General features: G+C 34.5%; 3 protein-coding genes across 8 annotated transcripts in view; all 3 read left to right on the plus strand.

Annotated features, from left to right (window-relative positions):
• Window positions 1-23,563, plus strand: part of LOC115432728 (zinc finger protein 420-like) — a 597,943-nt gene that overhangs the window by 246,543 nt on the left and 327,837 nt on the right. The gene's annotated exons all lie outside the window — the stretch shown is intronic.
• Window positions 2,405-10,513, plus strand: LOC115432735 (ras-related protein ralB-A-like). The gene is made up of 6 exons (XM_030153685.1): window positions 2,405-2,518; window positions 4,865-4,896; window positions 5,882-6,048; window positions 6,121-6,329; window positions 7,134-7,308; window positions 9,731-10,513. The coding sequence occupies exons 3-6, from the start codon at window positions 5,935-5,937 to the stop codon at window positions 9,836-9,838; spliced, it is 606 nt and encodes a 201-aa protein (XP_030009545.1). The 5' UTR covers window positions 2,405-2,518; window positions 4,865-4,896; window positions 5,882-5,934; the 3' UTR covers window positions 9,839-10,513.
• Window positions 11,515-14,477, plus strand: LOC115432761 (fas apoptotic inhibitory molecule 1-like). Of its 6 annotated transcripts, none has more exons than XR_003937246.1 (5): window positions 11,515-11,928; window positions 12,112-12,340; window positions 13,216-13,265; window positions 13,345-13,678; window positions 14,040-14,477. XR_003937246.1 is itself a non-coding variant. In XM_030153767.1 (5 exons), the coding sequence occupies exons 1-4, from the start codon at window positions 11,812-11,814 to the stop codon at window positions 13,504-13,506; spliced, it is 558 nt and encodes a 185-aa protein (XP_030009627.1). In that variant the 5' UTR covers window positions 11,515-11,811; the 3' UTR covers window positions 13,507-13,526; window positions 13,793-13,809. The 6 variants fall into 6 exon arrangements, 3 of the variants coding, with proteins under 3 accessions (XP_030009627.1, XP_030009601.1, XP_030009592.1); XR_003937247.1 differs by lacking the exon at window positions 14,040-14,477 and adding an exon at window positions 13,793-13,861; XR_003937245.1 differs by lacking the exon at window positions 14,040-14,477 and adding an exon at window positions 13,774-13,855.

Raw genomic sequence — 23,563 nt, forward strand, 5'->3', positions numbered from 1 at the left:
GATTACTACTAACTGACTTCTTTGCACAACATAATATAGAAATGAAAATTCAAGGAAGCATAAAATAATGATACACACACACAAACATACTATATATATATATATATATATATATATATATATATATATATATATATATATATATATGTCATTGCTTTGTACTTGACAGAAATAATTAATATTGTGCTTTTTATCGACTAGACAAATAAATAAATATTGCAATAAATAGATGGTGTTTATCGTTCCATGTGTTCTCTGGAGGATGTTAAAGTCATGTCAGTTCTGTCTTTGTCACACTTGTGAATTTCCTGCCTCGGTGCATGAAGTCCTGGAAAAGGAGAACCATCATACAGACCTTCTGAAGCTGCTGGGGGACATATTTGACCTTTATTTCTGAACAGCTTTTTCTTCTAATTTTTTGAGATGTACCTGTATGTCTGATCATATCATCTGATTTCTGTCTAGTCCTTCTATGTCTTTGTATGTTATATTTACTGTTGTGTCGACACATTAAAATGAACTAGAAGATCAATCTGGTTCAGTTCATTTCTTCTGTGTTTGGAAAATATCCCCTTCATCCATCTTTATTATTATTATTATTATCTTATACATTTCCTATACTTTCTTCATCCTACTTGTTTTACTTTCATTTATTTAGAGTCTGACACATTTGTTGTTGTCATTTATTTTTGTCAGGACGTCTTTGTACGACAAGCATCGAGTCCAAACTATGTTCCACCTTTGACTTTTTGTTTTTTTTCCACTGTAAAAACTGGGAATAAAAGTTGAATATGACAGTTATAGTAAAACACAGTGTTTGTGGAGTCATTCAATAGGAAAACAACACAGGAAAAATGCCATATTTGCTCCTTAATGATAAAAATTTAAATGTTTAACTTATAGAGTAAATTTCTGCACGACATATGTGTGATTATATGTACGGAGGCACAGACCCATCATCAGAAACCGTGGACAAATTATGTTATTGTTATTTTATATAATAGAATGATGATAATGAAAAACATTTCCAGGTTAGACACATGTTCAATTTTGTTTAAAAAGTATAAAGACACAAGATGTTAAAGTTCAAAGCTTTTTCAGGTGGTTTTTATCGCCCTCAAGTGGACATTATTATAACTTATTTTGACTAAGTTTCCATATATTTTGAGAGTCATTTTTTTCTGTTTAGAAAGTTTGAGATTATTTGGAGAATTTTTTCTCATTTTAAGGATGTTTTTTCTCTTTATTCTGAGATAGTAAATCTTTATTTTTGACACTCAATGATTATTTTGAGATAAAATAAATAATTATAGTCAGGAAACAATTCATTCCTAATAAATTTTTGTCATTACTTTGAGATCATGAGGGGTTATTTCATTTCCAGGACATGTTTGGGGCTTTGTCATATAATTTATTTATGTCCAGTTCTTAACAGATGTATTCAACCTTCTTTCCCTGTTTTGTCTGACAAGTCACTGATTAATCAGGTTTTCAACCACTAAAAGTAATTCTATTCAGAAATGCATGTAAATTACTGTAATTTGATGTGTAGATCAAGAAATAATAATGTGATCTACTTTTTTGGAAAACTAAATCTGAAAAATATTTAAATGTATTTCAGTGTACAAGCATTTCCATATGGATGTCTTAACCTTTACATTGTTTTCATCTTGTTGCGTTTTTTTTTTTGTTTTTTTTTTTTTGTCATTTTGATCTTGTTGTGTTTTTCTGTTTTTCTTGTCCTGTTTTTATTTACTTATTTATTAATTTTACATCATTTTCATCTTGTGTTTTGTTCTGTTGTTTTGATCTTGTAGCATTTATACGCTGTCATCATCTTATTGCGTTTTTTGGCGTTTAGGTGTCATTGCATTTTTTCCTTGTTTTTTTGTCCTCTTTTTTGTTATTGTTTTAATCTTGTTTTTCGTGTAAATTTGATCTTGTTGTATTTCCTCTGTTGTGTTCAACTTGTTGTATTTTCTTGCTTTCGTTATCATTATCGTTAAAGAGTTTTTATATTCTGGTTACTAAACCATTACAGAAAGATACAACAAAAAGAGTTAGGCCTGATACATTTGTTAAAGAATATATATTTTATATTATTATATTATATATTTTCTCTGTTTTTGGAAGATATTTACATTTTTGTATTATCATGATGTTCTTATTTTATTTTAAATATTTTTGCGGTCATTACCGCGATAATTCCAGTTCACCTGACTTCACCTTGTTTATGATTAAAAAAAAAAAAAAAAAAATGATAACCGCCGGAATCCCGTGACTTCACTTCCTTTTAGAACACTATGAAGACATCTCACTCTGACAGGTTTTCTCGGTCCTGTCTGTCCTCTTCTCTTCATGTATCGTGTTTCACAGTGAGGGTGAGACCTCTGTCCACTCATAGAGGATCTGCTCCGGGTCCAAGGTGGGGCAGTGTCTCCCGGTCAAACTTCTAAAAGAGGAGTTTGTGTGGCTGAATGGCGGCTTTCTCCGTGGACCGCTGACCGACACGCGCCAGGTGAGGACCGACTACGTGCTAACGATGTCAAGTTGACTTTTCCATGTAGCCAAGTCGTATTTCTTTCGTGAGTTTTCCTGGGGGAACTCACAGAAGGAGCGTTTCACTGGCTACTTATCAACGCGATGAATGACGCGCCAGCCAACCAATAGGAACTGCCGCTCGGTGTTGTACTCCGCACTCTGGCCAATCAGAGGCGAGCTCTGGACTGAAGGCGGGAACAGGGAAGAGCAGAAGTGGGTTCAGAGGAAAACAGTTCCCCTTTAGCAAAAAACTAAGTAAAAAAACACTGGTTTTCTGCCTTTTAAACCCAGTCTGTTTAGTTTTATGCCTCTGGTTCTGATTTATTGTCGACTTCACAATGTCACTGGATGTTGGTCAGTGTTTTTGGCTCAGTTTTGCCGAGTTTTAAGACTGTACAAGCAGGATTTGATGCAATGAAGTCAATGACACGTCTCGTGCCTTTTACGACATTTTCATTTCGTTATTTTTTTTTCCTGTTGTTTTAATTTAGTTGCGTTTTTTCAGTAGTTTTTTGTTTGTTGCGTCTATTGTCGTTTTCTTCTCGTTGATTGTTTTTCGTTGATTTCATCTTGTTGCATATTTTCTGTATTTTTTTTGTTTTATTGCGTTTTTTATTTTTTAATCTTTTTAAATTGTTTTTTTCCCCTTGTGTTTTTTTCATCATTTTTGTCTTGTCGCGTTCATTTTCTGTCGTTTTCGTCTTGACGCTTTTTTTTTTTTTTTTTTTTTTTATCATTTCATCTAGTTGCATTTTTTTTTTTTTTTTTTTTTTTTGGGTCATTTTCATCCTGTTGTATTTTTTCCGCCGTTTTTACATTGTTGCGTTTTTTGATAATTTTTCCCCTCATTTTTGTTTTGTTGGGTTCTTTTCAGTCGTTTTTGTATTGGTGCATTTTCTGTTTTATTTCATCTTAATATCTGTAGTTTTTCTTCTTTTTTTTGTTAAATTTTTTGTTTCCATACCTTTGCATTGTTTCCATCCTTTTGGTCTTGTCTTTCCCATCATTTTTGTCTTGTTTTGTTGTTTTCGTCTTGTTTTGTCGTTTTCATCTTGTTAGGTCTTTTACTTCATTTCCACCTCATCACTTGTAATGATCACTTGGACAGTCAAAGCTTTATAGTGTCTCCTTCAACCTGCTGTGTCATAATAAAATGTTAATATTCATTTGTGAACTGACCTCAGATCAGTGATGGTACATATTTTCTACTTAACAGAACCCTGTTGATTCATTATTTTTACGTTTGTTAAATAAATAATGCTTCAATACCACTGTTGGACATCTGGTCCAGAACAGGTTTTTCTTGCGTCCACCCTCATACGATCGTCCTTCATGAAGAAAAGCCTTAAAGGTCAGCGCCGAGTGGATTTTTCCACCCACTGTGGTGTATTTACAGCGGGTGTTTATCAGCAACACCTCCCTGTGTCGACTGAGGCCACATCCACTAGAACGAGGACAAACCAGAACCAGGATCGTGTACAATATTAAACTTTATGAAACATTCCCAGCAGTGAAAAGAATCCAAAACATCACATAAAATAAATGTCCAACGTTTCGTACTTATGTTTCAATGTTGAAGCTTTTTATCTTTTCTTTTGCATCTTTTAGTTTTTTGTTGTCTTGTGTGTTATACATAATTTTCATCTTGTGTCTTTCGAGAGGATTTTTTAACATGTTTTGCAGTGTTTTTATTTTGTTGCATCTTTTGCGTTGTGTTAATTTTGTTGGATCTTTTATGTAAGTTTTGTTTTTATTGTGTCTTACACTGTTTTCGTCTTGTGTTTTACGTCATCTTCGTTTTGATTTTTCTTTTGAATCATCTTTGTTTTGTTTCGTCTTTTACATCATTTTCATCTTGTTGCATCTTCTACATCGTTTTCGTCTTGTGTCATTTTGGACTTGTCATGTGTGGGGTTTTTTTTTTATGTCATTTTGGTTTTGTTTTGTCTTAGGTCATATTTGTCCTGTGTCTTTTAAGTTATTTTGGTCTTTTTGCGTCTTTTAAGTCGTATTTGTCTTGATGTATCTTTAAGTTTTTTTTTGTCTTGTTGCATCTTTCATCTTGTTTTCAACCTGTTGCGTCTTTTAAGTCATATTCATCTTGTTGCATCTTTAAGTTTTTTTGTTCTTGTTGCGTCTTTTCACATTGTTTCCGACCTGTTGCGTCTTTTACGTTGTTTTCATGTTTCCATCCAGATGAAGCTGATCCAGACAGTTTGATTTGTTAATGTCTGTATCGTCTCGTCTTCAGCCTGATGTTTGTGTTTTTTGTCTTAAGGTTTTAATGATAATTGATCAGTAAACATTGATGTCTACATTGCAGATCTATTGGACGGATTTCTACAACACTGACAGGTATGAAACTACTTTATGCATAAACTCAGTCACACCTGACTTTATCCATTCTTTATGCCCTTTAGTTTTTTGTGTTTTTTGCGTGGTTAATGTTATATTTTGTTGTGTTTTTTTTTAAATTAATTTGTCTTCACTTTGTTGCGTCTTTTATGTCACTTTCATTTTGTTGCGATTTTCGTTGTTTTTGCTTTGTTGCGTCAACATTGTATTATTTTTGTAATTTAAAAAAAAAAGTCCTTAATTTTTAAAATGTATTTTTTTGTGTCTTTTACGTTGTCTTTGTCTTGTTGTGCCTTCTATGACATTTTTATCTTGTTGCGTCTTTTACATCCTTTTCGTTTTGTTTGTTTTTGTCTCGTTGCATCAACATTATATTATTTTCTTCATTTTCAATTTTTTTGTTTTAACTACTTCCTCTATTTTTTTCTTTAAATTCATTTGCTGTGTCTTGTACAACATTTTTGTTTTGTTTGGGTTTTTTGTTGTTTTTTTTTTTACCTCGTTTTCATTTTGTTGCGTCTTTTACGTTGTTTTCGTCTTGTGTTTTGTACAACATTTATGGTTTTTTGCATCAAAATTTCATAGTTATTTTGTAATTTTTTGTTTATTATAACTATTTCCTTAATTTTTTTGATTTATGTGGTGCATGTTATGGCAATTTTGTGTGGCGTCTTTTACATCTCTTTCATTTTGTTGAGACTTTTAGATTGTTTTCGTTTTGTTGTGTCAGCATTGTATTCTTTTCTATTTTGTTTTGGTTTTCTGTTGTTTTTTTTTTTTTTTTTTTATATTTCCTCCATTTTAGAATTTTTTAAAATGTATTTCGTGTTTTATGATGTTTTTATGCTATTGTATCTTTTATCTCATTTTCATTTTGTTTGTTTTTTGATTTTGTTGCATCAACATTGTCTTATTTTGCTTGTTTTCTCTTAATTATTGTTCACTGTTTTTTTTCTTTCTTTTTTTTCCCTATTTTTTGGATTAGTTCATCGGTTGGAGGTTGCGTGCTGGTCTCGGTTCATGTTCTAAAACCGGACCATGGCCTCCGGTAAAAACAAGAACCAGACGTCGCTGGTGTTACACAAAGTGATCATGGTGGGAAGCGGCGGCGTGGGGAAGTCCGCGCTCACGCTGCAGTTCATGTACGATGAGGTGAGTTGGAGTTGGTTGTGGAGGCTGACCACTGCCCTTCGGCCGCAGCTGACCGCTCTGTTTTGGTCTCAGTTTGTGGAGGACTACGAGCCCACCAAGGCCGACAGCTACAGGAAGAAGGTGGTCCTGGATGGCGAGGACGTCCAGATCGACATCCTGGACACGGCGGGTCAGGAGGACTACGCCGCCATCCGAGACAACTACTTCAGGAGCGGCGAAGGCTTCCTGTTGGTCTTCTCCATCACTGAGCATGAGGCGTTCACGGCCACGTCCGAGTTCAGGTCAGAACAGCGCCATGTCACTGGATCTTCTGCTTCTGTGTTCATTTGGTTCAGTAATTATTTCATTTTCAGGATCATTTCATCCACATTTTCCATTGTTTTCCTTATTGTTTGAGTTTTTTATATATTTTTTAAAATAATTTTCTTTAGTTTCTATTTTTGTTTAATTTTTAACATGAATTTTCTTTAATTCCTCTATTTGTTGTTTCTTGATAATCTTCTTTCTGTTCATTGTCTTTATTATTTTCATAATATTTCTTTCTCTTAATATTTCTTGAGGATCATTTTCTTAATTTTCTATTATTTTCCTCATTATCTTGACATTTTTCATTTTTGTTCTTTTTTAGTACTTTTTCATTTGTTAATTATTTATTTTTAAAAAAAATCATTTTCAACATCATTGTATTGTTTTCTTCATGTTCTACTCCTTTCTTAATTATTTCCTTCATGTATTTTTTTGGAGAATTGTCTTTTTGTTATTGTTTAATCAGTCATCGTCACTTTCTTGACTCTTTTTTACTTCATTTTATTGGTTTCTTTCTCATTTCACTAATTTTTTGGATATTTTTTCCCTCAGTTTCTGAACCAGTCATTCTTTTTTCATCATATTTTCTTATTTTCTTGACATGTTTCATCTCTAATCTCTGATTTATTTCTGTTTTACTTGAATGAAAGACGCTGTCGAATAAGTTTGGATTTTCTCGTTAAATACTGTTGCTTAATGTCCCAGTGAAAGTGGAGCTTTTTGGTGGGTTTTGGGTGGTCTTCAGCTGTGGTTCACCAGGGGTGGGGGGGCATTTCCAGGGAGCAGATCCTGCGGGTGAAGGAGGAGGAGGCCATCCCTCTGCTGCTGGTGGGAAATAAGTCGGACCTGGAGGAACGGCGGCAGGTTTCGGGCGATGAAGCCGCGGCAAAGGCCAGCGAATGGGGCGTCCAGTACGTGGAGACGTCGGCCAAGACCAGAGCCAATGTCGACAAGGTTTGGATCCACCTAGAATAAATACAGGGTTCCTGTGGGGTCTTAAAAAGTCGTGAATTTACAAATCTGCATTTAATACCTTGAAAAAAATCTATAAAAGGTATTAAATTTGATACAGTAGGTTCTTCAGTTCTGTTGCCATAAATGTTTTGACTGTATTGTGTTTAAATGCGTCCGTTAAATGTCAAAACTGCAAAGAAAGTAACATTAGTTGACTCGGTTCCACCCGTTCCAACCCCACAGTTTACTAATTTTCCTAAATTAAGAACCAAGTATCGCCAACTTTGCAGCCCCCGATGAGAAATGACTCAGAACAGCAGGAATCAACATGTTGGAATAAATAAATACATTTTCCTAAATTCTAGGAGTCATGAATTTTTGCTAGCATGACTGTGACATTAGCATTAAATTCTGTTTGAAATAGTTTTAAAAAATCTTAATTTTAATTTTTAGGAACTCTGTAATTAATAATCGTCATATAATAATTTAAATGAAATAATAAAATAAGTCCAAGAAAGTCCAACCCACATGTACGTGGGTGTTTGATTGGTCAGTTGTTTGTTTTATGTGATGTTTTGTTGTCTTATAAAATTTTTGTCTCGTTGCATCTTTTGTCATTTTAATCTTTTGTCTTTTACTTTTTCATCTTTTTTTCTCATATGTGTTTTACGAAGGTTTCGTTTTTTTGATGTCTATGTAGCTTTTGACGTGTTATTTTGTCTTTTAATTTGAATCTTTTGCTTCTTTTATTCTTACGTATTTTTCATCCTATTGCAACTTTTCCTTTTCAGCTTTTTGCATCTTTTATTTTTTCTTTTTAAGTATTTTTTGTTTAGTTGTGTTTTTAAGTTGTTTTGTTGCACCTTTTTTTTGACATTTTTGTCTCTTTGCATATTTTTACTTTTTTGTCTTGTGTCTTTACATGTTTTCATCTTGTTGCATATTTGTTCCATCTTACATTTTTTTTGTTTTGTGTCAAAGTTTTTGTCTTGTTGCATCTTATATCAATTTAGTCTTTTTGTGTCATTTACTTTTTAATCTTTTTTTCTCATATGTGTTTGACGAAGGTTTCATTTTTTCGATTTCTATGTAATATTTGACTTGTGTATTTTTCACTGTTGCATCTTTTACTTGTAATCTTTTTGCTTTTATTTTTTCTTGTTGCATAGTTTTTGTCTAGTTTTGTGTTTTATTATATTTTTTGCACCTTTTGTGACCGCATGTTACATTGTGTAGCCTATTTGTTTGCATTTTGTTGCATATTTTTCATATTTTTTGCGTATTTTCATGTTCCCAACGAACATGATGTTTTCTTACGCCTCTAATGACATTTTCATCTTTTTGCATGTTTTACTTTTTTGTATTTTTGTGTTTTATGTGGTTTTTGTCTTGTCGTGTTTCATGTTTCATCTTCCTACATCTGTTTTCATCTTTCTGCATCTTAGGTTTTTTGTGACTAGTTTTTTCAGTTTTTATGTTGTGTTTGACTTAAGTATTTTTCAACCTGTTGCAACTTTTGCTTTTCAGTTTTTTGCATCTTTTATTTTTTCCTTTTGGATATTTTTCTTTGGTTGTGTTTTTAAGTTATGTTTTGTTGCACCTTTTTTGACATTTTCGTCTCTTTGCAAATTTTTACTTTCTTGGTCTTGTATCTTTACATGTTTTCATCTTGCTGCATATTTTTTCCATCTTACGTTTCTTTTTGTTTTGTGTCATGTTTTATTTTGCTGCATCTTTTGTCATTTTCATCTTATTTGAATCTTATGGGTTTTTTTTGTTTTGTTTTTTACCTTGTGTGTTTTTCAGTGTTTTTTTAATGTAGTTTTTTATTTGTTGCATATTTTTCTTCCTGTTGCATCTTTTATTTTTTTCTTATATATTTTTTGTTTAATTGTCTTTTTTGTTATATTTTATTGCATCTATGACCTGGTTTTTGTTTTTGTCTTTTACATTATTTTCATTTTGTTGCATCAACACTATTATTTTCTTCATTTTGTATGTTTTTGGTTATTTTAACTATTTCCTCCATTTAAAAAAAAAAAAAAAAAAAAAAAAAAAAAAAATTGATTCATTTGTTGCGTCTTTTACATGGCATTTGTTGCGTATTTTTATAACATTTTCCTTTTTTTTTTCCTACTAACTTTGTTTTCTTCTTGTTGCATCTTTTACAACATTTTAGTTTTGTTGTATGTTTTACAGTGTCTTCATCTTGTTGCCTGTTTTTCCATTAATTTCTTTGTTTTGATCTGTGCTTCATAACTTGACAAACGCCTGAAAGAACAAAAAGAAACAGAATTCAAATCAACAGTAACATCGGCTGATGATTTTAGTCTAGTTTTTATCCAACGTACTATTGTTTTCGCAATAACTAGTGTTTTTTGTCGTCTTTACAGCGTCTCTTCTTCCATTTTGTCTCTGCCAGGTTTTCTTTGACCTCATGAGAGAAGTTCGGAAGAAGAAAATGTCAGAAAGCAAAGACAAAAACGGACCGAGCGGCAAAAACAAGAAGAAACGCTGCTGCATCCTTTAAAGCGAAACAGTCTGACGGCGACGACACAAAGTGTACTTTACACATTAAAAAAAGGCCAAATATCAACACATGCCACCTTCTGTTGTGTCTCCTCGTCTTCGTTAGCGTCTGTTTTCACTTTATTTCCCATTAAAACAGAGATTTATCCAGTAAAGAGTAAAAGCAGAATGGAAATAAAAGCAGCAACGCTGGTGTGAATGCGTCAAAAAAGAACTGAAACGAGCAGGAACATAAAGACGCTAGAGTTGAAGCGAATTTTCAACAAAGAAAATGAAAAAAAATTGATTCTTTTTTTTTCTTGTTTATTCACATTATTTGCAGTTTATTGGGTTCATTTGGTGGGGGAAAAAATCTAATTAAAAATGCTTGTGTTTTTGTTTCTTGATGGGAAACGTCATTAAGTTCCTCTTACTTTTTGATAAAACTTTTTTATAATCTTTTAAATAAAAAAAACAGTAGATATTTTACGGTGATGGTGGCTTTAATCAGTTAAACATGAAAATGGACAAACTATATGATGGGTTTTAAAGGGAAGTGAACCATTTTTTCATCATGTTTTTGTGTGTGATTTTGTTCATGATTATTTTGATCTTTTTTATTATTATTATTATTATTATTATTACGTTTGGATACAGTCGTGCACAGTAACACTCCTCAATAAACCACCAAAACACACCTGGTTTTGTCATTTTTCACATTTCACGTTTGAATCCACTGATGAAGGATCAAGGCAGAAAAATGGGATAAAAATCACTTTTTTGTGTCTATTTTGACATAAATTATATGAAATAATATGAATAATAGGACAATATGATCAAATAGAATAGTTTGTCAGATGCATTTATTCAGTATTTTAGTTTATTTTTAATAGTCTTTTCTTTATGTCACCGTTTTTCACTTTAAAAAAAAGATTTGTTGTTTATTTTTAACCTTTTTTAGTTTATAATTTTTTCCCTTTTATTTCAATGTTTTTTCATCAATATTTTTTATAAAGTGTGGAGAGCAAAAAATGGGATAAAAATCACCTTATGTGTCTTTATTTTGACAAAGGAAATAGAAAGTAAGAAAATAATACATTAAATATAATATATGATATATAAATAATATGATAGTTTAATAAAGTTTGTTGAATGTATTTCATACATTTCACTTTTACTTTAGTTTTCATTTATATGTGTTTTCTATATTTTACTGTTTTTTTTATTTTTTTATTTATCTCGTCACATTTTTCATGTTATTTTTTGTATCTATTTTGATGTAAATGACTTTAATGAAATTAAAAATTATAAAATACAAAATAATACATTAAATAAGGTAATATATAACATAATACAAATGATATTTGTTTATTTTACTGTTTTTTTTTTCAGTTTATATCTTATTTACTTAATTGTTTGATTCATGAATCAAATATTAATCCCGAATTTGATATTGTGGTTTTAATTTAACATAAAAATCATTAAGTTTAAAAAAAAAAGCAGAGTTTAGTGGAAATGGAGCCTCAGTTCTCGTCCTCTTATGTTGTTACAGTATAATAACACTATTTTTCTTCAGTTTTTGGTTGATTTGTAGTCATTGCACTGTGTGTCCACTAGGTGTCCCTGTTTCCATGCTAGTGTTTTCAGATCAGTGATGAGCTCATGTCTTTAATCCACTTACAGTTAAGTCTTCAGCTGCTGAGACAGACCCACATTCAGATCCACAAACCACTGCTGAGGACGCGTCCACCAGCCTGGTCCTGGTCCCATTAGAGTCCTGTTAGGGTCCTGGTGACTCCTGGTAGTCTTAGTGCATCCTGGTAGTTCTTGGGAGTTCCTGGTCAGTCCTTGTGGTTTTTAGTAGTTCTTGGCTTTTCCTGGTGTTCCTGGTGGTTTCTGTTAGTGGGTTGCTGGCAGTTCCCTGGTGGTCCTTGGTGGATCCTGGTTTTCCCTGGTGGTTCCTAGTGGGTCCCTGTGGTTCTTGGAGGTTCAGAGATGCTCGGTGGAGACGTGGTGGCGGTCTGGGACGTGGATCTGAGCGATGGCGTCTACAGGATCGAATTCGCTCATGGGACGACAACGGGAAAGCGGATCGTTTATGTGAATGGAAAGGTTGGATTATTTATTTATTTTACTGTTTTGTTTTCTTTATATCGTATTTTTCATTTTTTTGCCTGTTTTAGTTAGTTATTTGAGGTTTTTTTAACAATAAATTTACAATTTTGTGGGGAATTTCCAAATTCATAATGTTTTTTCTCTTACAAATAAATGTTAAATCGTATTTTTTCCCGACAGGAAGTCATCAGGAAAGACTGGATGTTCAAACTGGTTGGGAGGGAGACGTTTATGGTTGGACGTTGTCAAACTAAAGCGTCCATCAACATCGAGGCGGTCGGAGGATTCGCCTACGAATACTCACTAAATGTGGACGGGAAGAGTCTGCAGAAGTTCGTCGATGACCGAGCCAAGTCCACCAACACCTGGGTGGTCAACGTGGACGGACAGGACTTCAGGATTGTCCTCGGTGAGACACAAATGTCCAACATAGACCCACAAAAAACACTCAAAGTCCACGTCATTAGACCAGGAAGTTAAACTAAAACAATGTATTTACAAAATAAATAAATGAATAAAATAAAAACAAAAAAAACAAAACAAAACAATCTATTTAGCCCTTAGCAAATATAAAAAATAAGAAAAATTAGCCGTTAGCAGATACACGCTAAAACACTCGTATGTTGTCCCCAGTGTTTCCATACATCTGTGTTATTATATCATTGAGTTTTCCTCTTTAAAATAAAACTCACATACACTTATTTTAACACAGTAACAGTGTCTTATATTCCCCATAATCAGCTGATAGTTTACATTATAGCTGTTAGCTTAGCTCTGTTAGCTTAGCTGTGTTGGCTTGGCTCTGTTTTTAGACAGAAAACAGCCACAGTAAAAACCACAAATCATGGCTAAAGAAATAATAAATAAAACAGACACATAAATTAAAAATCAAGTGGAAAAAAAAAACAATACAATAAATGAATGAGAAAGATAAATAAATTAAAAATGAAATAAAAAAAAAACTAACAAATTAATTAATATAAAACACAAATAAATTGAAATTAAAGAAAAAATAAAGTGATTAAATAAACCATTAAATAAATATGTAATACATGTAAGTGGAAAATGAAATAATAAAGTGAAAAAAGAAAGTGAAATAAGTAAAGAAAAATTTAGAAAGCGTGAAAAAAAACCCAATAAAATAAATAAACACAAATGAATGAAAAACAGTATAACAAACTAAAAAAGTGAATCAAATAAAATAGACAAAGATGAAAAATGAAGTGAATAAACAGTGAAAAAAGTCAATAAATCTTTAATAAGTCTTCATTGTTTTCTTGACAGAAAAAGACACGATGGACGTCTGGTGTAACGGACAGAAAATGGACGCGACGGTAGGACAAATCTGAACGTCCAATCATCTGAGGACGTCCACGGCGTCGTTAACACCTGTCTTTGTCCTCGTCTTTTCAGGGGGAGTTTGTGGACGATGGCACCGAGACGCACTTTACCATTGGAGAACATGACTGTTGTATCAAGGTGGGGACCGGGACCGGGACCGGGAAGAAGAAGAAGAACGGCATCGTCCACTGTTTACTACTGGATGGACAGAAAATACCAGCATCGACACAATAGAGCTGAGACCAGGGTCTGAGGTCTAGACCAGGATTTAAGGACAAGACCGGGATCTGAGGTCTAGACCAGGATTTAAGGACAAGACCAGGATCTGGGGTCTAGACCAGGATTTAAGGACAAGACCAGGATCTGAGGTCTAGACCAGGATTTCAGGACTAGACCAGGATCTAAGGTCTAGACCAAGATTTAAGGACTAGACCAAGATCTGACGACTACACCAAGATTTAAGGACCAGACCAAGATCTGACAACTAGGCCAGGATCTGAGGTCTAGACCAAGATTTAAGGACTAGACCAGGATCTGAGGACTAGGCTAGGATCTGAGGACAAGATCAGGATCTGACGGCTAGGTCAGGATTTTAGGTCTATACCAAACTTCAAGGACTAGACCAGGATCTGGCAACTAGCCCAGGATCTGACAGCTAGCCCAAGATCTGAGGATCAGACCAGGATCTGAGGACTAGACTAAGATCTGATGACTAGATCAAGATTTAAGGAATGGACCAAGATCTGACATCTAGGCCAGGATCTGAGGTCTAGACCAGGATTAAAGGACTAGACCAGGATATGAGGACTAGACCAGGATATGAGGACCAGACCAGGATTTGAAGACTAGACATGGATCTGAGGACTCCATCTCGAACTGTGGGGAAGTCTGGGTTTTGCATTTTACCCATCCTGCTACACATAGTGCCTAGCATTAGCATTGGCATTAGCATTAGCAGATTAGCCTATGATTTCATACATTCAGTTTCCAGTCAATATCATATCCACTGTCCATCCACATTCAGTGGGTCTCATGCAAGAAACTATATATGAACAACCTCACTTTTTTTTTTGTTTGTATCATACATATGACCTTATTTTTTTTCTTAGTTTGCCCTAAAAGAAAACAGACAAATGGAATATACATAAAGTAAAAAAGCAGTAAAATAAATGATTGAAACAAGTGAAAAAATAAATAAATTGGAAAAAAACTGTGACATAAGTAAAGAAAACAAATAAATGAAAAAAAGCTAATTAAAAACAGTAAAATAAATACATAAAACAGACAAATAAACTGAAAAGATTGTGAAATTAATAAAAGGCAAATAAATGAAAAATGAAATGAATAACACAAAGAAGCAAAAAATTAAATAATAAAGTGACCCCTTCACAGACGCACACTCACACACTGAAATAAGTAGAGACAAAATAAAAAACAGTAAAATAAATTAATTAAACAGACAAATAAGTTAAAGATAAAATGGAAAAATGTGTTAGTTGTGCTTCAAAACAACACACTGCATTGTGGGTAGACTGTTGCTTGAATCCTCAGAGTGTTGCATTCATGACCTGAAACACTGTCGGAATTTCTGAAATGTTTTGCAACATTTGGTGCATCTGGAAAAAAAATGAGAGAAATTTAAGAGAATTTTACTGCATGAGGCCCATTGTTTGGTGGAATTTTCCTTTTCCTTTTTTTGTCAGAGTACTACATGAATAAAGTCCTAATATTTTGAGACAAACATGTCTTTTACTGTCATATTTTGACAAGCTAAACCATAAAATCAACAAGTGAAAATTATTTGGCTGAATGACTATGCAGATGTAGTTGAAATGCTGTAAAACATCTGTCTACACTGAAAAAACAATTAATAAACAATAAATCTAAAAAGAAAAAAAAAAATCCATCATTTATCCTCAGATTTTCTCAGGTTTCTCCTCTCATCTTATTTTAAAATTTTATTTTGGTTCAGTGTCAAATTGTCTCATCTCTGATGTGAGGATTAAGGTGTTTTTATGGTGTTGATTTCAGAGGGTACAAAATAACCAACAAGAGGACCAAAATATGAGCAAAAATTAACAAAAACATGATGAAAAATAGCAAAATGAACAGAAGTACACACTGAATGAACAAATATACACAAAATGAACAGGAAATGAACACACACAAAATGAACAGAAAATCTACAAAATATAAATGAACAAAAATGAGTAGACGTACAAAATGAACAAAAAGTCAATAAACATGGACAAAAGAATTAAAATGAACAAAATATATACAAAATGAACCAAAATATATGCAAAATGAAAAGAAATGAAGAAAAAAAATCAATAAAAAATCACCAAATATATACAAAAAATTAATAACAATGAACAAAAATACACACAAAATGAATAGAAATGACCAAAAATACACACACAATGAATAAAAAGATCAACAAAAATATACACAAAATTAATAAAAATCAACAAAAATATACACAAAACGAACAAAAACTGTGCAAAAATATATACAAAATGAATAATGATGAACAAAACTATACACAAAATTGATAAAAAATCAACAAAAATGTGCAAAAAATGTATACAAAATGACTCGAAATCAACAAAAATACACACAAAATGAATAAAAATGAACATAAATATAAACAAAATGAATAAGAATTCAACAAAAATGCACACAAAATGAAAAGAAATGAACAAAAATACACATAAAATGAATAAAAAAATAACAAATATACACAAAATGAATAAAAATTCAACAAAAATGCACACAAAATAAAAAAAAAAAAAAGAACAAAAATACACACAAAATGAACAAAAAAAATCAACAACCTCCCCCCAAAAATATATAAAAAATAAACCAAAAATATACACAAAATGAGTAAAAACATCAACAAATGAACAGAAATATCAAAATAAAATGGCTTTTATTCTGAAGAGCCGCCCGGATGCCGTCTGCTCCGCGTCCGCCGCGGGGCTATGACGTCCCCGTTTGGGATCCAGGCTCCAGTCTACACGGGATGGACACGGCAGGAAGGGGGCACGGCTGAGGGGACCCACCTGGGCTTTACCTGTGGCTTTCACACCTGGATCTATCCGTGCGGAGCGGCCGGAACTCCGCCGTCTTCCCGCAGCTGGAGGCCGGAGCCGGAGACCACGTTCCCCGGGATTTATGTCTATTTTTTGTCGCAACTGGTCCCGGAGCGAAGACAAAACAAGAGACGGGACCAGACATCCAACTGCCCCGCTACCAAGTGTTTCTGGAGCCGACAGACCGCACCGGGCAGCGCATGCACACAGGTTCTACAAACCCACACGCGTCGCTCCTCTCCCCCGCTACTCTCCGCTTCTTCAAGCCGCTGAATCCGACTTAAGCGCCGGAAAATCGTCCAGTTTTCCTTCTTCTCTCCCGGCTTGGAAGCTAGTTAGCGTTAGCCGGCTAGCATAGCCCGCTAGCCACAAGGCCGTTTTGCGAACCACGTCCACCTCGAAAACACACTTAAAAGCCGTGAAAAGCCCCGCGGGTGGGATTTAGAACCTCCGCGGAGCGTGAGGATATGGGGAAGCGCTGTCGGTTGTCTGTCACCGCAGCGGAATCTGTTCGCGGTTCGACCCAGGGAGCAGCTGCCTTCAGCGGCCAGTAGCGGCAGCAGCAGTCGGATAAATCACTTCCACCGACACCGTGATGAACAGCGTTATTTACCGCCTCAAAACACTATAAATCCGAGAGAAGCTGCTCTTTTAACTAATGCTTTCACAGGGATTTTAAGGAGAAAAGCCGGAATCGAAGCTCTCCCGGAGGTCCTGGAGGTCACCTTGCTCCGCTCCGTCTGATCCGAAAAAAGTGTCTCCTCCTCGGGATCCGGTCCAAGAAGGAGCCGCAGCCATGAACTACCAGCAGCATCTGGCCAACTCCGCCGCCATCCGGGCCGAGATCCAGAGGTTCGAGTCGGTGCATCCCAACATCTACTCCATCTACGAGCTGCTGGAGCGGGTGGAGGAGCCGCTGCTGCAGAACCAGATCCGGGAGCATGTCATCGCCATCGAAGGTAGGACCGGGGATGGGGAAGGGGATGGGACCGTGGACGGGATAGCGGGTACGGAGGCCGGGGAAGGGGCCCGGGCATGGGCCGGGGACAGGTGGAGGTGGAGGAGACAGATGCTGTGTTTGTCAGCAGCATCTGGCGGATGCAGAGTTTGTTTCCACCTGGTCCGGGTCCATGTGGACTCTGGGGGTCTTCATCGTCGTCAGTGTGCTACTGCTGTGGGTTTGAATGTTAAAACTCAAAAATAAGTTGTTTTGCTCAGAGTTTTGGATACATTTACCTTAAATTTCACCACATTAGAGTTGGATCCCTGGGGTGTCCTGGTGGATTCATGTGGATGTTTCCTCTGGTCCTGATGCTGACCACGTCAGCTGCTTTGCTTTTATTTGTATAACCATAAAAATCCCCAAAACAAATACACTGTAGACTGATTCTTTTACCAGTTTGACTTAATATAACTGTAGTATACAATAGTTGTTATAAACTAAAAAATAAGTAAACCGCATATTGCAATTATAAAAATGTCAATAAATTGGTCGAAAATGAACAAAGGCATTGACAAAATTATCATTGAAATGAGCAAAATATCAATAAAATGCATAAAAAGGAACATAAATATCAACAAAACGTACAAAAAATGAAGAAAAATAGCAACAAAATGTGCAGAAATATCAAAAAAAGAAACAAAATTAATAATCGTTTAAACAGAATGACCAAAAATAAACAAAGTTATCAACAAAGAGCAAAAATGAAAAAACAAAACATGAAGATGGGAAGAAATTAAATTATCAATGAAATGAGCATAAATGTCAATAAAATGCACAAAAATATCAACAGAATGAAGAAAAATATCAATAAAATAAATGAAATGATCAATGACACGTGCAAAAATATCGATAAGATGAACAAAATTTTAAGAGATAAAAGTAAACAAGATGATGAACTTAAAAAGTTGTTCTGTGTTATTTTTAAATATATGTATTTTTTGGGCTCAGAATCTTCACATTTTCTTTATTATGACTCAACATTTGACCCAGATTATTCCGTTAATCCACTGTGTCCACAGTCTTAAATGTTGATATTTCCTTGTTTTTATAACAGGAAATCGTGATAATCCACTTTTTTATTGTAATTTTCAGACAAATAATTTATCGATCAATCAAAAGCATAAAGGACACAAACATATCAGCAAAGAAAATAAAGATGTAAAAGCTTTTTTGCAACATTTTTGACTGTGTAAAGTGTGTTTTTGTGTCATTTTTCTTCATCCTCATTAGGATTTTGCTCATTATCAAATAATTCAAATTACCAGAAGCCATTACTGTCGTCTCCTGGCTGCCCTGATTTCAAATAGAAGAAAATACATCAGCATTAACTCTTAAAGATGTGGGAGAATATCATGAGGTTTCTGTATTTTTGTGTTTTTGGTTGAATTTCAGTCATTCTGCTGAAAATTGGATGTTTTTCTTAAGCTAATCAAATAAAACAAGACTCTGTGGTGACGAATCCTGACCAGGGTTATAGTTCTGCATCTGTTCACATCGTCCATTAAGCCTTGGATAAAAATAACTGATGAAACCAACAAACCTGATGAAAACACGGGCAGATTTTTATGTCATGAAGCTGTTGAACAGTCCATTAGTTGGACGGATTAACTAGAAAATACGCATTAGTCATCAACGAAAGCCAGGAGAAACACCACTTTATAATCACATAGTAAATACTCTACTGCTGAACAAAACGCTGAAATAAATCACTTATTTCATGGTGCGGATCGGTTTCCTTTAGTTCAGCCTTAGTTTTTATTCTTTTTTTATCCAAATAATAAAGAAAACAAACCAAGACCTGACTTTATAACCAGCTGTTATGACTTTCACTTCATTCAGTCTTAGCTTTTTTAATAAAAATGATTAAATAAATCAACTAAAACATGTCTCTGTGAACAGTTCTTATCAGTTTCAAGCAAAATAATCACATAAATGAACTGAAACATGTCTTTAAGAATAACTTTTATGGATTTCACTTAGTGCAGCTTCTGTTTTAACTTGTTTTTTTAACATAATAATGAAATAAATCAACTGAAATAATACTAAAACATCAGTCATCAGGTTCAGTTTGCTGTAATTGAAGCCAGAAAATATTAATATATTAGAAGCTGGACACACAAAGGAGTAATTGAATAATCTCAGTATCATTTTGGGTTGAACATAGTCATAATGAAGAAAATGTGATGATTCTGAGCCCAGAAAATGTATATATTTTAAAAAAAAAAAAAAAAAAAAAAAAAAAGGCAAAACACACATTTCATGACATTTTAATGGTTAATATTGGTAAATTTTGTATAATTTTTTAATCATATTGCCCAGAAGGTGCTTCTGGTAATTTGATTTATTAAGTTTAATATGTTAGTGTATGCATATTTCCACAGAAGTTAATATTCTGACTTTTATACATTTTAATATCAAGTGAACAATGTTTCTGCCAACAAAGTACATTGTGCATGTTATTTTATTTGCATAGTTTTTTGGTTTTTTTTCTAAATAAAACTTGGTTAAATTGTTTTAGTGTGTGTATAAGTACTTTTTGGACATTTTGAGCACATTCCAACAATACCATGATAATAATGATAACCGTGAAAATATTGGTTACGATAACCGTGATCTGAAATTTTCATATGGTTACATCCCTGCTTTCAACCATTAACCCTTGTATGGTATTTGGGCCTGTGGGACCTCTTTTAATTTTTTATTAAAAGAAAAATGATAAGTAATTAGTATTAGTAATTTTTATGATTTTTTTCCTGTCATATCTTGATTATATTACATTTTATATAAAAAAATCAACCTAAAAACGAGTAGCTTTTTAATTCCTAAATGTGATCTAGCAAAAGCAAAAGGCAAATATTAAACATGTATGCTTTTTATGTTGCTTGTAATTGGGATGAAGTAAACACCTGTTGAGTATTTTAACATAAAATTGTTTGATTATGTTGAATTAAAAACCCACAAATGCAGCAGATCCACCACATCCACAAACACTGGCTGAATAACAAAAGTCTGAACACCACACAAGGGTTAAATTCATTATCATTTGAGATGATGATGGAGAAAAATGCAGGTCAAAGCACAAAAAATGGCACAAAAACACACTCTATTCAGCCCAAAAATGTTGTAAAATATCACTTGTATGGTTATTTTTTTTTGCTGTTGATTTTGTTGTTTATGTTCTTGATTGATCGATAAGTTATTTGTCAGAAAACATTCAAAACACATCAGTGATCAGGTTCAGTTTGCTGTCATAGAAGCCAGAGGATATTAACATAGAAGAAGTTGAACACATAATGGTTAAATGAATCATCTCAGCAGCATTTTGTTGGTCACATGTTAATAATAATGATGAAGAAAAATTTAAAAAAAGACATGAAACAGACTCAGAAACTATAAAAGACTGTTTCTAATGCAATGGCAGAATAGTGTTTTGTGGAATAAACTGTTTTCTGAGATGTAATGGAGGACTTGGAGCTGTAAAAGTCTAAATAGTAGGATGTAAACTGGGTCAAACTCGGACACAGCGGAGGCTTTGTATGAACAGAATGTGTAGGGGAAGTACTGTAGTGAGCGCGCTCAGTGTCCAGGCAGCTGCACAGATACACGACACAATAGTCAGAGCGGCGCTTCCTCTGTTCATTTCCATTTTCCCTGAAACGGTGGTGACTCACTGAGGCTGGAAATAACACAGAACGGCAGCGGCGTTCAATCCCGCTGTCCTGCTTCACATCTGGACACCGCTGTGGTTATGTAAGGACGCTGCCCGCCGGGTTCTGCTGTGGGTTTGGGTCAGAATGGCGGGTTTCATTTGGGTTGTTGGAGGATCGATGGGTTTCCTGAAGCCCAGGTAACACTGACCCACTTATTAGACTGGTCCCAGATCAGCCTTCCTCATCCTTTTCCCACAACCGAGTCTAAGGCTACGTTCAGACTGCAGACAAATGTAGCCCAAATCCGATTTTTCTGCCCATGTGACCTTTATCCGATCTGTTAACTTCTTAAAACTGAACCACACTGTATAATATTAAAGCTCATATTATGATATTTAAGCGCTACAGAGTTAAATTTAACTTGCACTAATGAAATCCTTCATTTGGAGCTGGTTCATTCAACCCTTAGTTGGTCCTTGTTGGTGTAAACTATGGTTAAGTTGTTAGATTTAGTTATTTTTAGCCAAATTCTTGATTTTTAATGGAGTAAAAATTGATGACTTTTAGGCTACGTTCAGACTGCAGGCAAATGTGGCTCAAATCCGATTTTTTTGCCCATATGGCTGTATTTGATCTGTCAGACTGTCTTCATTAAATTGAGAGTGGGATCCCTCAGGGGGCCATCTTAGGCCCCATCATTCATATGTTTACCTTAATGGATTTCCAGATGTGGGTCTACAGATGTACGTGGATGACACTGAACCTGTTGACATTCACACTAAAACTCTGATCATTATTTTAGATCTGTGGAATTATCAGATTATTAGTGATAACGTAGGGTAGGGGTCACCAATCCTGGTCCTCGAGGGCCGGTATCCTGCATGTTTTAGATGTTTCCCTCTTCCAACACACCTGATGGTCGTTATCAGGCCTCTGCAGAGCTTGATGATAGGCTTATTGTTTGAATCAGGTTTGCTGGAAGAGGAATACATCTGAAACATGCAGGATACCGACCCCTGAGGACCAGGATGGGTGACCCCTGATGTAGGGTGTCAAACTCATTTCAGTTCAGGGGCCACATTCAGCCCAATGTGATCTCAAATGGGTCGGACCACTAAAATAGAATACAAATAGAACCTATAAATACTGTCAACTCAAAATGTTTATCTGTGTTTGAGGGTGAAAAAAATAAAATTACATTATGAAAATGTTTACATCTAAAAAAAAAAAAAAAAGTGAAAAACAGGAACAACCTGAAATTTCTTAAGGAAAGTAAGTGGAATTTTAATCATTTTATGTTTCCTTCAGATCTACATATGCACAAAACATTTAGTAATTTTGAGAAAAATTAACACCGCAGAAGAACAAACAAGCAATAAATATGAGTCAAATAAAGAATACCAAGAACAAAACATGCACAAAAATGAACTAAAACTGGAGAAAAATTACCAAAATGATGATAATATTGCATTTACATTTGTTAAGGCATTTCAGGTTGCTCATATTTGTTCAGGTTAGTCACATGTTTTGTAAAAGGCTAGCCTGTAAATGCAAACATTGTCATACAACATTACTTTTTTTTTTTTTTTTACACTAAAACAAAGAGATAAAAAAATTGTTATTATTTATAGGTTATTATGATAGTATTTTATTGGTCTGATCCACTTTAAATCTTATTGATCTGTATGTGGAACCTGAACTAAAATGATTTTAACATTCTTGGTTGTTAATATCTTCTGTGTAATTTTTACTTTTCACAAATTCCTCCCATGGGTAGGATTGGACTGTTTGGTGGCCGGCTTTGAACCCCGGGCCGTATGTTTGACACTCCTGATCCTCCTTCTAGAGCTGGACTCAGTCTGTGTTTTCATCCTGTGGTGGTTTATTGAGTGCAGGTAGTGATTCTGGAGCCAGTACAACCGGACTCCAGCTGCTTTTGTTTGGTTTTGTGTAGAGTCCAACACAGCGTCAGTGAACGCACCATGTGTCCTAGTTCTTGCCGCCGGCCCCCGAAGGCACCGCGGATCCAGATCCTCCTCGTTTGTCAGGTTTGTAGTCGCAGAACTCTCATGTTTCAGATGCTTCGATGCCGTGCGTTTCCTGTCGGGTTGAAACGCTTCGTCTCGAACGGCGTGGCGGCGTCTTTGTGTGTGAACGGGTCAGGTTTCATCGGACGCTTCGTCGTTGGGACTCAGGTTGAAGGCCTCAGCTCATGAATCATCACTGACTGCATCTAGTAGATAATGAAGCAGAATCTGTCTGAAAATGATCTGTGAAGCAAAAGAAAACCTGGACACACTGATGCACAAAGCTGAAAACAACCAAAGACCTTTATTTGTATTTTATCAGAATCTGAAGTTAGGACGATGTTAACCTGAAGGAAAAGTTGAGTAGAGCTGCAGCTGTTGAATTTTTTTGAAAGCAATTTTTCTGTAAATTATTTACTTTGATTCAACTAAATTGTTATTTGAATGGGAGAAATGAATTTTGTAAAGATGTGAAAAAGACAAAGGACATATTCCAGAACCAGCTGAAACAACGACAAA

The sequence above is a fragment of the Sphaeramia orbicularis genome, chromosome 2 (genome assembly GCF_902148855.1).
Source record: "Sphaeramia orbicularis chromosome 2, fSphaOr1.1, whole genome shotgun sequence".
Lineage (NCBI taxonomy): Eukaryota > Metazoa > Chordata > Actinopteri > Kurtiformes > Apogonidae > Sphaeramia > Sphaeramia orbicularis.